Consider the following 14,368-nt stretch of genomic DNA (forward strand, 5'->3'; position numbering starts at 1 on the left):
TCAATCGAAATTTGTATACTGCGGAGTTCACTTGTAATAATAATGACAAAGTTGTGAAGTCCTAACGTTGTAACCGTATATTGGTTATTGTATAATGTATTAGCATGTTGTATTGGTAATAATGTGTTCGTATATTTAATGTGTAATTCATGCTACATTTTGCAGTTAGTACTCGTGTGCCTACATCACTGACATGTTATGCAACAGAGGTAACCACAGCCCATAGATTTACAAAATTTTACTGTACAGTACATGTGTAATCAAAATGCCAAAGTTGTAAAATATGATCATTATAGCTATATATTAATTATGCCCAAGCCTATTTTGTGCACCTAGGTTTGTAGACAGTAATCAATATAATCTCTGTTCCTAGTGGACTGCGCTGCATAGCTATTATCACAGCATGTTGCACTGTAGACATGTGAAGAAGCGTATCTCTAGAATGTTGCATAAGGTTTAAGGTTTCTTCCATAGCTCACTTTCCCTAAACAGTCGAACACCACTGTAAAGGATATAATGACATAACATGGATATAACGAATTATCAGCTACAGTACAGAGAAGTAAATCTAAAATTTGGGTGCTCATGCTTTATTTCAATGGAGTATTCTCCTGCAACAAGGAAAATAGAAATTTGCAATCTGATTAGTATCAATTATAACAAAACATTTTTTTTTTTGCACATGACTAGCAATGTTTACTCTGGTAGCAAAAATGTCAGGCAGTCACCTCCAATTTTTCAGATCGGTAAGAATAATTGGGCTTCCCTGCAGTACCACTACCTACACCTAAAATTAATGTGTAACAGCAAGCGAAATTCCCTGGGCCACATGGTGTGCCAAAATATTTTTTGGACATGGTCCATGCGTGCAATGATGCAAACATGGCAGTTGCGAACATAGCTGATGCTGCATTGACTCAGCGCCAAAACGAAACACGGTGGCAGACTATCAACAAAGCAGTGCTGGTTAGGGCTAGCGTCCTAGGCACTACGGCTGTGACAAACATTTCCCAATGGCCGTTGGAGTGGTTGGCAACAGAACCCCGTGGGAAACTGACTGTCACTATGTTTGTGCCCTAAAACATCATCGGTGGTTGAGCGTGAGGTCGTATGCAAGGGCTGCATTTGGTGTAGCAAAGTGCCAATTTTTGGTCTGTTAGCCGACATCAGAATGATTCCCAACATCCACAAGTAATAACTGCTATTACAATCCCAACACCACATTCCGTGCGAGCAGAACGAATGTGCTGCACTTCTTGTAAAGCCCTGTTCGCAAACGGTTCGCTGGGCAGTATAGGCCTCAGTGGACATCATAGCCACAGATATAGTGAAGCGGCAAACATCCAGTCTCGCAGACAACATTAATAGCACATTTCATCACGTACTGGTGAGTTTAGTTGAATTCACATTGACATGATACCTGACACCTCATACGGAAACGTAGCTCCCTTACCTGCCAAAACTTGCTCATATCTTGAACTTCAGTGGCCATGGCAATACTCCTGATATAACTGACACACCACAGAATACCAAGGAAACCTAATTCCGTATGCTTAAAGAGACACCAAAGGCAGGTAATAAGTCGACATAGACTGTTTAAATACCATTCCAGAAACGTCGCAATGCTTGTTTCGTGCCAAGAAAAAACTTAGTGTACGAGAAAATTGCATCTGAAGGGTCCGAGTACCTTTTTCAAAATTCAAGTCTCCTGCCACCCAAACGGGGGATTGATGATGTTGCCTACGCCATCACCATCCTTTTCGGCCGTCGGTGAGTAAAATGGTGTTCAACAGATGGCAATATCGATCCAAGACAGATAAGACAGAGCGGTGGATTCGTTGCTGCAGCTGCTTTTTTGTCAAGTGGCATAGACCGTTCGGGCATCCGGCAACATCACATGGAAGTTGAATTCTCGGCTATTTGCAGTTTTCGCGAGCCAGCAAAACGAGCTCAGCAGTACGCGATAATGGAACTACTGAAACGCAAAAGCATGCAAAGCGCAGAGTCGAGCGAAAACGAAATCTTTCGACCACCTGCATCATTGTCAAGGGTAATTTCAATGAGTTCTTTTCTTTTTCTAAAAATGAAATAGAACTGAACAAGTAGCCTTTTATTTCATCTTATAATATAATACAAGGATGTTTTTTGCAACTAGTAGTTGAGTACTAGTGACAGAATTTACTGAGGAGTCCTTTTGTCATCGGCCAAGGGCTTAAATGTCCCGGGGGAGTCTCTAATCATGTCTTGCATTTACCTAAACTTCTCTATTAATAAGGCTCTGTTTGCGATAATATTGACGCCTTAGAGATTCTCGAGCACTAATCTATCACTTTAGCTTGACTTAGTATTTGCCTTTAGTGTCCCTTTAAGTTCTATACATTCAAAAATGTGGTCACTGCCACTTCAACCTGGTCAATAAACGTCAGACTGATTCCCGACAGTGTTCAAAGAGTCAAAAACAATTACTCTAACAGTATAACAAACTACTCATCATCATGCACATCCATGAACATAATGAATGTGCATGACCTGTTTGTACAAGCCACCTTAGAAACAATTATTTCAATAGCACTTGCCTTGACAAACTGAGCATGGCCACAGAGGCAGTATAATCGCACTATTCCGTCAAGAAGTTGCAGAATCTTGATGCTCTTGTCTTCCTCTTTGGCTTCGTAGGCTGTTGCTGACGTTTCAGTTTCCACATGTACCGTGTTGCCACCTGAAAGTTGTGATAGTTGTCATTTGTGTACTAATTTATGCCAGGCGTACTGATGAACACTGACCAATCCACAGAACAAATATCCAAGTGATGACCTCACACAGGTAATGAATGCACACCAGAGTGCTTTTACTTCAGTTAAGTTCACTTCATTCATCACCAGTGAATACACTGACTGGTCACCTTGGCTAAAAGCTATAAAGAGCTCGACATGACTCATGAAGGCCACTACAAAGCAACACGTAACAAATAATTCATTCAGAAATAGTACAAGAATTGTGCACGGTAAAAATTTAAAAGAATATTCACATAAAAACAGCTATGGGCAATGCAACATTTACACAGAGTCACCATGTAGTTGACAGCGAGGTACGAAAATGTGATTCATATGTGCCAAGCAATGTGCCGACACACATATACGAAGTTGTAAAAACTCTACCAAATGCTCCTTGCTCGTAAAAGTGTGAGACTTGGCAAGCAAGAAGGTTGGGAAACACATTATAAGATATACTTTAATTTGATACTAAAGTTGTCTTGAAATGCTGCACCTGGCATCATCCGACGTTATCAGGACATCACGACAAAGAGTGAGATTTGCTGATGTCATACAGCAGTAAGGCTAGGCATGATGGTGTTACTGATTAAAAAATAAACACCGCGGTGTGTGTTTTTTGTGATTACACATGGAAGTCAGAGTGGTCACCGGAACGGAGCAAGCTAGTATGTCTACCTCCTGGGTACTGAAACTGAAACTGTTTCGTAGAAACAAGTATTACAGTAAATTATTTATGGCATTCTGGCTCTTGAAAGTATTTATTCAATGGTTCAGAGGGTTTCGACCTTTGTTTAATGAACAAAAAAAAAAGATGACAAGCTGAAAATGCCACACCGGTACAACTTCACGTATTCACACAGGTAGAACAGACAAGATAGAGATAAGACCACAGAGGAACTCGGCACAGAGCAATCAATAGGAAATGAAGAAAGTTTTGCTATCTGTTTTTACAAAATATCTCCATTATTCATTTTACATCAGATTAAATTAACGAAATTCCGGGGTGTTAAGAGCCAAAATCACGAGCTGCTTATGAGGCACGCCGCAGTGGAGTTTTATCGATGTGCACTTAAATCTGGGCACACAAGCGTTTTTGCACTTTGCCTTCGTCGAGATGTGGCCACCTCAGCCAGGGTCCAACCCATGAGCACGAGATCAGCAGCGCGACACCATAGCCACCGAGCTGCCAGGTTTTAACGCTCGATCATTAAGGTGTTCATGTTTATCCAGAATAAATGAAATAAAGGTTTGAAGTTTGGAACGTGCACAAACACGAGACAGAAGTCCCCTTTCTTGGAAAGGACAAAACAACTTCACAGAATATACGGGCACACGAAAAAATGAACAGCTGCAGGATGCCTACCAGCGCTCTGCTGCGTCGACCTCACTGTTCGGTTGGACGGTGGGATCGGTATTTCCGACGCCACTATCCTCTGATCCGGCGTATCGCCGACGTGGGAAACTTCAGGGCCCGTTCCAATTGTAGTCATAAATAAGGCAGCCGGAATGTACAAATCTACAGAGGATAACCATTTCCATTATGATCACTTCAACAATGCAATACACTCAACAACAACAACAATACTCCAACATACACATACTCAATACTAAACAACAGCACATCATCCGCACAGCCTGATCCTGCCCTGCAAAAGCCGTAATGTAATCAATGGAGTAAAATCAACATCGTAAGCCTTAGATTCTACACTGAGTATCATTAGCTGCCACAAGCATCATGCCCTACAGGTTGCATTAATGTGAGCAGCATTTTTTTTTTTTTTTTTGCCTGTCTTGCCCAGTCGAATGGGTTTCAACACAGGATATGCCAACACGTTAGCTAGAGCAGTACCAAGGTTTATATGAGCATTACATCACAATTATAGCGAACGCAAGGTCTGCATATTATATTCAAGAACAATTTATAATAAAGATTTCAGCACGAATATAAAAAGAAAGAAAAAAGAAAGGAAAGATGTAGGCTCTGTGACGTGGATGACACAATTCATTTCACATGATTCTTTGACACTGAGCGAGTCAGCTCGTTCAACTAAATAGATATAATTGGAACTCCAGATGAATGCTGGATGACACAAGGGGTCCTACTGTGTTCTTGAAGCAGCTGACCGCTGCTAGTGTGGAAGACGGGAAGGCACCGACGGACCAGGGCCAAAAGTCGGTGGAAAAAAGCCAAGGCGACAGCGTTTGGACACAGGTCAAGGGTCAAGGTCTGGAAAGGAGGGTCGCAGATGCGACAAGGACAGAATGAACAAAAGGTCAGTGAAAGTTCAAAATGATAAAATATGAAAAATGGGCACACCACACATTCTTGCGTGAAACTAATAAGTGGAACCCAACGACCTAAGTGGTTTCGAGTTAGCCCTGCTATTGGGTGCTTGCCGGAACCAACAGAAACCAACTGCTACCCCTAACAAACTAGCCTAAATGGCAAATTATATTTATTCCATGCCATCAGATATAAAGATTTGCTTTTAATTAAACAATGTTTCGGTTGTAAATAAAAGCATTCAACATGGGTGGGTGCTTTCTGAAACTCGACCATAGCTGACTCAACCAGTTTTGAGTTAAAGGGACCCTGAAACGATTTTGACGATTTTCTACAAGCGTACTGAGTCGTTAGAGTAGGTCCTTCTGATCATTAATTGACACATCTAAGTGCTCCGCGTAAAGCGTGTAATTTATTATAAGTTTTTAAAAATGCACATCGCTGCCGATCAGAGCACGCTGCTCGGCGGAATTTTAAGCCGCCCCTACCCATATGACGAAAATCACCCATATGACGTCAGTGGGGCGAGCTATCCGATTGGCTGACCAGGGCGCGTGATCAATAATTTTTCCAACTTTATGGTAAACAAATGATCTTCGTAATAGTTGGAATGTTAGTTCATTTGTTTTTATAAACAGAAAGTAACATAAAGAAAATGCACAAGAACGACTTTTCAATACAATTAAGCACTTCCGGCACACAGCAAGTGTCGTCTGCTTGTGTTACAACGTACTCCATTTTGACGAGAGCTCCGCGGTCAGAGTCGGTCTCAGTCTTTTCGCGAGCACTATGATTCGACTTTGTTGCTTTGTGGACTGCAAACGTAGCGACTGGCAATATGTCAAGCTGCGACATCGTGCCCCTCTGCAAGGCAGCATACGAGCGAGCTGCCTGCTGCGCATCGGACTGCCGCTATCCGATCAGCGCCAGGGTTTGCGCGTTTGTGGCCGTCACTTTACACCGGAAAATTACTAACGCAATAGCGTTTCGCGAGTCCGGTATTAGGGCAAATGCAAGCGCAAGGGGACAGGGTCTGGCCGCTTGACTGTGCCGTAACGGGATGAGCCATGAGATGAGCAGAATCGCAAATGCGAATGGTCTGCACGGTGCAGCCACCTGGTGGCACAGAGCTCAACCATACACAGTAGCAGTAACGAAGTGTATTCTTCTTTGGCTGCTGGTGTGTATTTTTCGCAGGAGTGTAATCATCAACACTTTGTTTTCATAAATGTTTAAAATGTTTTACACTTGGTTAGAGCAATATTAGCGCTTTGTTTGGCTGGTTAAGCGCTGCGCCAACAAGTGGCTAGACCGTGCAGACCGATCAGGCCGCACGTACGTCTACGCTAAAGTTCCTTCATCAGCTTGAGTTTATGCCTCCAGTCATTTGCCGAAATGACCAGCTTGCCTGTGGTTACCGGAATACCAGACACGTTCGGCGCTACGACAGAATGCTCGCAACGCACGCTGCTTCGATAGCTCTCGCTTGGAGTCGACGGCCAAGCGGCTAGCGGAGAGGTTTCACGCGAGCGGGGGCGGGCTCCAAAACAACCGGAAGTGGACGATGTGACGTCGCATTGTGACGCGAAACCAGTGAAGGCGGAGCTTAGCCCCGATCGCTCGGCGAACGAGTTGAGGAGGAAAAGCATGACTAGGGAGGAGGGTAACTTCTAATCGCTTGTAGCTCCATTAATACGTAACGCTTCACTTAAATTCTGGTGTGAATGTTCTACTTAAGCTGTACCCTACGCGTCTACAAAATTTGTCCGAACCGTTTCAGGGGCCCTTTAACGGAATGTGGCAGTGTAAGATAGAAACAACATATTGAGACCAAATGATTATTTCAGCCAATAATTCGCAAATACGGACTTGTTAATTAAGCTGATGATGACAGTACTCAAAGAGAGGGATTGTTGCATGAATGCTCGACTATCATTCATGCACATTAGTTAATTTTGAGTCTTTTTGATGCCGACCATGATAAAAAATTTTCTAGGAAGGCATGTTTATAACAGCCTGTAGCAGGTTTAGCGGGGATGCAAGGATCTGCTGCTGATATGTACACCATGTTGATTACAGATGACCCTCAATATAAGGAACACAAATGTAACAAATTATTGGACATAACAAAGTAAACCTAAAATTTCATTGGTTATAGTTAACTTCAATGAGCATTCCACAGCCTACAATGAAATCAAAATTACAAGATTGCAGACAACTTCAGTGACAGCAAAGAGAACATTCGTTCGCTCACAGCTCAAAATGTGTATTCTGGCAGCAAAAAATGTCAAATATACAGCAAGAACAACTTGAAACACCATTTTAGATGGAAATGATGGCTATGGCCAGCAGCTTGACTTGGCTGGCACACAGCTGGCAAACCAATGTGCCAATCCCATGTGACCAGAACAAATGCATGGTTGCGTATTAATGACAGTGCAAAGAGCATCTTTGTAATTTAGCATTGTTCAGGTATTGCTAAGACATGCTGCCAAAAGGTAATCAAATCGACCCTTTTCTGGTCCGTTGGAGGCATGATACTTGCACTTTTCTCATGTAAGCAGGATCACCATTTTTGTTTTCTGCTGATATCAGCATGTGTGCTCATAATGAACATTCAATATAATGAAATTGCTTTGTCTGATGCAACTTTGTAATGAGGTCTGACTGCACTAGTTCATCATTTTAGTGAATGCTCTTCAATGTCGCTGTAAATTGCAGAAATGATTGATGAACTCCAAATATGAGAAGCACTAACTTTTTAACTTGTGGACAACTTTCTGTAGCAAAGACAGAAAGCTACAGGGACAAGGCCTCTGCACATGTGTTAAAGCACTATAGAGTTTGGCAGCGTTTGACGGTGCTTTCGGCGACTTGAAACGGATACGGAATCAGTGCAGCTTCGACGTGCAACACACTCGCATTTGACCAAACGTGGAATGGAAAAAAACAAACGGAAAAACGTCAAATTTAACATTCAGTGGCGGTATTTTGTCTTGCTTTGCTGTTGTAAATCAGATGTTAGTGTGCTCTCTTCAACAGCTTAGACTAAAGTGAACGAGAATGTGGGACTCATTACAGGCGCAGTCTTTACTTGTGTGTGCTTTGCCTCTGCAGCTTCCCTTTTGCTGCCACAGTCTATGAAAAAAAGTCTACAGTATACAGTCTACAAAAAAACTGCGTGTAGAATGTTTCGCAAACAAGTGAAGAATGTGACAATACCCACCCTGCTTCCTGGAGTATTTTCCTTGACAAAGGCCTCAAACTTTGCAAGAAACAGATCGCGGCTGGTCTGACCCTAAGCAAGGAAAGAAAAAAGAAAATTGTGATCACCCATCAACCAGTGAGGCCCAATCAGAAATACCTTAAAATTCACCCGATGCGTTTAAAACATTACATTTCTTTCATCAGCGCTCCTGATTTTGAGGCATTTTCTATGCGTGCACAATTGCACACACAGCACCTTGAAGGGGACATTGAGATCATGTAGATGTTAGCCAACGGGAGATAGGCTTTCACGGAAAGCTCATTTGTCTGGTGGCTGAGCTTACCTTACGTACTAAACTCTGCCATGACAAGAGCGTGCTAAGCAGCACGCAATCGGGCACACATTAGCAGGTCCCCCCCCCCCCCCAGATGGAAACAAACACAATAAATCACTTTTGCTCCTACTGGGCCAGCAATACATTCAATTTGCTTCAAACTTTGTATTAGAAAAAATTTCAAATACTTGGTTCTTGAATAGAATACCGATGTGAAGAATATAATAACAGACTGGTATTAGAAAACTTACGAATAATTGCGCACCCCTACAGTAATTAAATAAGTGGATCATACTTCACATTATTAGTTCCAATCTCTTCTGAGACATCAAGTTTCCTATCCATACAAATAACATGAAGGAATTGCAAGATTTAGAGAGAACTAGAAGTGTTAACCATTTCCTTTGGCATTTCTCCATGTTGAGAGGTTATATCTCTGGCACGATTACAATTGCAGAGGTGCGCATGTGAAGGCAATTTTATAGAGATAAATCCATGCCATATGAGCAAGGTTAATGCCAGCAAGAATATAGAAGCTTACATTTATTAATGCTGCTGTATCTAAAGTTGCTGCTGCATATGCATTTTTTGTGACATTGAACATTGCAATGATCATAACTGCAGCAATTGCAGTAAGTTTGTTTACTAATCGTAATATCATCAAAAAAAGTTATCTAACAAGCAAAAGTTCCAGAAATGGCATGAAAAATATTAACAGGCACATTTTATATACAGTTACTTCAGATTATTCCAAAATGCGTCTTTCATGTGTAGCCATAACTGCTGACGCTGGGAGTGACGTTGCACATTCGATGGCTGATTCGAGTTGTGAAAATGCACTACATCGTAATGACATTAAACTTTAGGGCACTAAACAATGACATTTTTTTCTTATGCCCGTCTGGCACAGATATAAAATGCTAAATATCATACCTGTGGTGCATCAGTGTCCACAGTGAGTTGCTCCAATATCCTCAGCTGGATGTTCTCAATGTCTGAATGTGACAAGAAAATTAGTTAGCAAACATTTCTGTGCGCACTGTAGAATAGCCAGATATAAAATTAAAGCTAAGTGAAACAAACGTGTGCAAACAAAAATGCAGCTGAAGCCAGCACAGAGCAAGTAAAAATTAATAGAATTCAAGTGGGTTTTGAGATAAACAGACAGTTCAGAGCAATGGAAACTCAATAGAATTCAAATGTGTTTTGATATAAACAGACAGATCAGAGCAATGAAAATTCAATAGAATTCAAGTAGCGTTTAGTGTAAAGAGACACAGTTTCAGAGTAATTGAAACTCAATTGAGTTTAACTGAGTTTTCATATTAAGCAACTAGAGTCACAGAAACTTCTTTTTTGAGCTGCTGACCAAGAAACAATGGAAGACTTCAAGCAAAAGCTTTGAGAACAGTAAAATGATTATACAGCAAAAGAATATGAGTGTGGCTACAAACTAAATAAGAAAAGCAGTCAGAATGGCACTTTTCAAGGTCCGTTCTTCAATTAATGTGAACCTTTATTTAACATTACCTGGAAAAACAAATACTCAAGACCCTGTTTGCGAGCTTTCCACTGCTAGCAAATCGTTGTTACAACAACGATGACAGTGAGAACAGTACAGCATCTACAGATATAATTATTCACAGTGGTATTGCTGGATAATCCATGACTACAAGCAAAAGGAAGTTTCAAACAACTCAATAGTATTTTGCCATGCCGTAGTGACTGTTAAAAAGCAGAAAAACATGCCCAAATGTGTGTTTAAAGAATCTAAAACAACATTGCTCACACACATTCAAGAATGTGCAACACCAATCACATTGCACACGCAATCTGATTAGACAAGTCTCTCTTGCTACAGAAGTGGCAACATTAAGGATGTTTTGGATACAGCAGACACACCTTCTGATCAGCGGCAGCTTGATAACAGCGATAATTCAGTGAAAGACAAATGCCGGCAAAAGATAAAAGGGCGCACAACAATATACCGACCTCCCTGTGCGAGTCTTGAACAAAATGACCTTCTCAAACACATAAAGTATAGCAGAAGAGATCAGCTTATTCTCAACTATGCTCACCTGCACTCATAACCTTCAGCCTTTGCTTGGCAGCTGCGTACAAATTTTTTCTGTAGGTCTCCTCTGTAGGATGTACCTATAAGACAAATTATGAAGAAACGGATGCGGCAATTACACTGAATATATGGCAAAGGCCTATGAGACATAACACCATGAGCACAAGCAAAACCTTTTGAATCAAGTGAAATTTTCCTCTCTTAAGGAACAAAACTTCCCAAGTAAAGTTTCTGGTTACTTTAGAATACAATGAAGCCTGTTCTTTGTTGACAACAATTAACTCATTCTGAGTAAGCCTGTCAAAATCCAGGACATCGAGACAAGCTGGCGCAGCTTGTAGCAGCAGCGTAGCAGATGACCACGCGAGCAGAAGTGAGTGCCAAACATCTCAATGTTCTGCATCCATGTGACCCCAACTGTGTTACGATGTTGTGACACATATACCTCCTGGGGAACGAAGCTAGAGTTGCTTGTGGAAGAAAAGTTATTACTGCAAATTATTTAGGGTGCTTCTGAGGCTTGCAGTACATTCTCTAGGCTTTCAATGCCCACAACCTTCAAATTTAAAGCAAAGAGTGAAAAGTTGAAAATGTCATGTCAGTATTACTTTAAAGAGATGTTAAAAGAAGTATGAACTCACCTCCTCCATAAGCTCGAACCATACATCAGGTATAAGCGTAGCCAGGGTTTCGTTGTCTGGAGGCTTGACCTCCATGAACATGGCGAACTTGATCTTGTCAAATGTGCAAGCACGCAGTCAAGGATGCAGCACTTGGAAGCCCAGGGAGGGAGGTTAATGACATGGCCGCATGCAAAAGAAGCTGCACCCTCATCACAAATTTCGCCTTATGTACCTCCACATTCTTCGATGTGCTGTGTCACACTAATGGACTGGACATGCTGTTCCAGTATCTTGTGCAATAACTGATCAAGCTGTTCAGCAACTATAACATGGGCAACCAGAACAGAGTGACCAATTACGCTTACTACAAATAGCCTTGGAGTTGTTCCGTTTCCCTATGTTTCTTGTAAAACTCACTAAGTTGATTACAACATCCTTCCGTTGCTTGTGACAAGTTGTACTTAGAACAGATTCTCTGAATGAAGTATTCTACATGTTCTGGGCTATTTTTTTTTCTCTAGATAGCCTGTGCTACGTACATGTGCTTGTTTTGAAAGCACTATCTGCTTGTTGACCTGGATTCATCCTATTATTTTTAACCAATAGCAGTTTTGTTGTAATGCCATTTGTGCACTCTTGTTGCTCAGCATTATACTACCTTCTATTACTGTATAATGGTATAATATGCATTACGGTTACTTTATGCTACTATTCTTACACTATTAGATGCTTCACTGAATTCTATAAATTGCCATTTCTGCAATTCTTATTTAATTGACTATTCCTGCGCTTCTTATGCACCCATGCACCCTGCTCTAGAGTTGCAAACCAGAATGATACAGCGTCGCAAAACGGAAATATCAACAATGTTTATTCGTGAAATATAACGATGTTTATTCGTGAAAGTATTCATGTAATGGCAGCTGAACTTTTGGCTGCCGTTACACACTGGTTTCGTGGAGTGGGCGACTTGTACTTCGGGTAAATCCAAATAATCTAACAGTTCCAATACATCAGGCTAAAAAGAATGTATTTTGCACTCTCTGGAAACCAGTTTGGCACTAAACTGGATGCAAGTGAAAAATAGTCGAATTTTTGGTGTGTCAGTACAACAATCACAAACAACGTATAAATATCGGGCACTCTGAGATAAAACCGTACAAGTTGGTAGGTATGCAAAGGATATAAAATACTCTCTAGGAGGTAGCGACGCGATGAGTCGTGCTGCAAAACGCTCAGCATGAGGCAAAGGTGCCGCTTCTGGTGAAGGAAGTCGGGGGTGCAAGGGGAGAAGCGGAATCCCGTCAACAACGCCACGGCCACGTTCTCCAGGCACTTCTTGATCTCCGGAGGCTGCGTCAACAGAAATGAAAGGAAATGTGCATTTATTTGCAACCATTTGCATATTGTCTGTCTGCATTTCGAAACTGGTTTGCAATTCAGATATGACATGCGATTCAAACTCTGCAGAGAATACAGTTATGCAAGTTATGTCGTATACGTGCAGATGCCGGCTTAGTGCATCTTATCAGAGATACATATTTTTTTCAGTAAAGTAGAAGTGGTTCAGATATATTGGCTTTATTGCCAGCTAGCTGTTCGCTCTGAGCGAACTGTACTGTACAGTTATATATACATGTAATACACTCCATAACTAAATAATGGCTCCCCAATACCACGTAAAAGCATTTATGCTTGAGCGGGCTGACAAAACTGCAAAAGGAAGTGGAAAGAAGTTGATGATGATAATGATGATGATCATGATAATTTCAAAAAATATGAAAATGCTGAAAGATTCGTGTAACTTAGTCACTAAGTGCATAGGCATATGAGCATACACACAAAGGTCACAAAGTCAGCAAAGATGCCTGATGCTCAATAGGTCTAATCGTTTTCTGCGTAAAAAAAACAACACATTATTCAGAGCAATACAAACCTATTCATACCTGTTAAGACCAACTGTGTTTTGTTACTCGGAACCAGTTCAATAACCAGCAGCCAAAACCACACTCGATTACTTTGCTGAAAAGGCTGTACAGTTCCTCGTCAGCTTCACAACCTTATAAAGCGTAGTTTTCAAAACCTTTTGGCTAGCCCAAGGCTACTTTTGATAGGCTCTAGACAGAGAAAGCTAAATGTTACACGCCGAATGTTGAAACACAGCCGCGTCATAGTATGAAAGAATTCATAGCCAGCAGCTCCATTTTAACATAAAACACTGGGTGCCTGAAAGATTCATGAATGCGACTTGAATGACTTAACCAGGAAATAGGTGTCTTTCAATATGTTCCCTTCCCATTACAAAGTTGAAAGCATATTTAGTTCCAGCAAACAAGGACAGAAGGGAGACGACACCCTTCCGTCCTTGTTTGCTAGCGCTAAATATGCTTTCAGTTTACCAACCCGCCCAACAAATGGCATTACAAAGTTTTCTTTTTCTTTTCTTCTTTTTTTATGATTTACAATATGTTTCAATCCAAGCACTGAGCGAACTGATTGAGATGAAGTGGACTAATGAAATATCTGAACGTAAAAGAAGGAAAAGCAGCCATAGGTCATTGCCTCTTCAACAAATGATATGGACAGGCATAGCATGACTGGATAATGACATGCATTGTCATGGCTGAAATATACAAGGACTGTAGAAGCAACAGCTTCTTTGTGTTTCTGGAGTTGCTTGTGCCTTGAGTTGGAACAATGGTGTGCTAGTCAACCTTGAAGCACTCAACCAAAAGCTTCAGTGTCAGAGACAAAAAGCCGTATACAGGACTTTGCCAGCAATCGACTTGGCATTTCAGCATGACAGCAAATAAGTTGTCAAAGCAATGTTGAGGTCAAACCACAAATGAAAACTGCCGTCTTGAAGCGAACGGCCACTTTGTGCCTGTAGTAGTTGAACTTATTTACAGAAAGGCACAGCAGTCCGCATGAGCTCTTCTACTCTGCACAGGGAACTAGGGAAAGGGGAACAGTTGAGAGATGGAAGATGATGATGATGACAAGACCATCGGTGCAATGATTCTGACTGTAAACAAAGCAGCATATTAAAACACTTGAGGTTTGTCCTGTGT

The 14,368-nt window shown here is 41.3% G+C and overlaps 1 protein-coding gene across 1 annotated transcript in view; it reads right to left on the reverse strand.

Moving 5' to 3' along the window:
- The window catches only part of LOC126527292 (E3 ubiquitin-protein ligase RNF123-like), a 48,786-nt gene that overhangs the window by 22,341 nt on the left and 12,077 nt on the right, over positions 1-14,368 (reverse strand). Inside the window, exons 13-20 of the mRNA XM_050175078.3 lie at positions 12,482-12,650; positions 11,316-11,416; positions 10,679-10,754; positions 9,534-9,595; positions 8,285-8,356; positions 4,878-5,001; positions 4,138-4,290; positions 2,577-2,719 (exon numbers count right to left, since the gene is read on the reverse strand). Coding sequence (XP_050031035.1) covers positions 2,577-2,719; positions 4,138-4,290; positions 4,878-5,001; positions 8,285-8,356; positions 9,534-9,595; positions 10,679-10,754; positions 11,316-11,416; positions 12,482-12,650 — 900 coding nt within the window. The remainder of the gene's footprint in view (positions 1-2,576; positions 2,720-4,137; positions 4,291-4,877; positions 5,002-8,284; positions 8,357-9,533; positions 9,596-10,678; positions 10,755-11,315; positions 11,417-12,481; positions 12,651-14,368) is intronic.

Source organism: Dermacentor andersoni, chromosome 9 (assembly GCF_023375885.2).
Source record: "Dermacentor andersoni chromosome 9, qqDerAnde1_hic_scaffold, whole genome shotgun sequence".
Lineage (NCBI taxonomy): Eukaryota > Metazoa > Arthropoda > Arachnida > Ixodida > Ixodidae > Dermacentor > Dermacentor andersoni.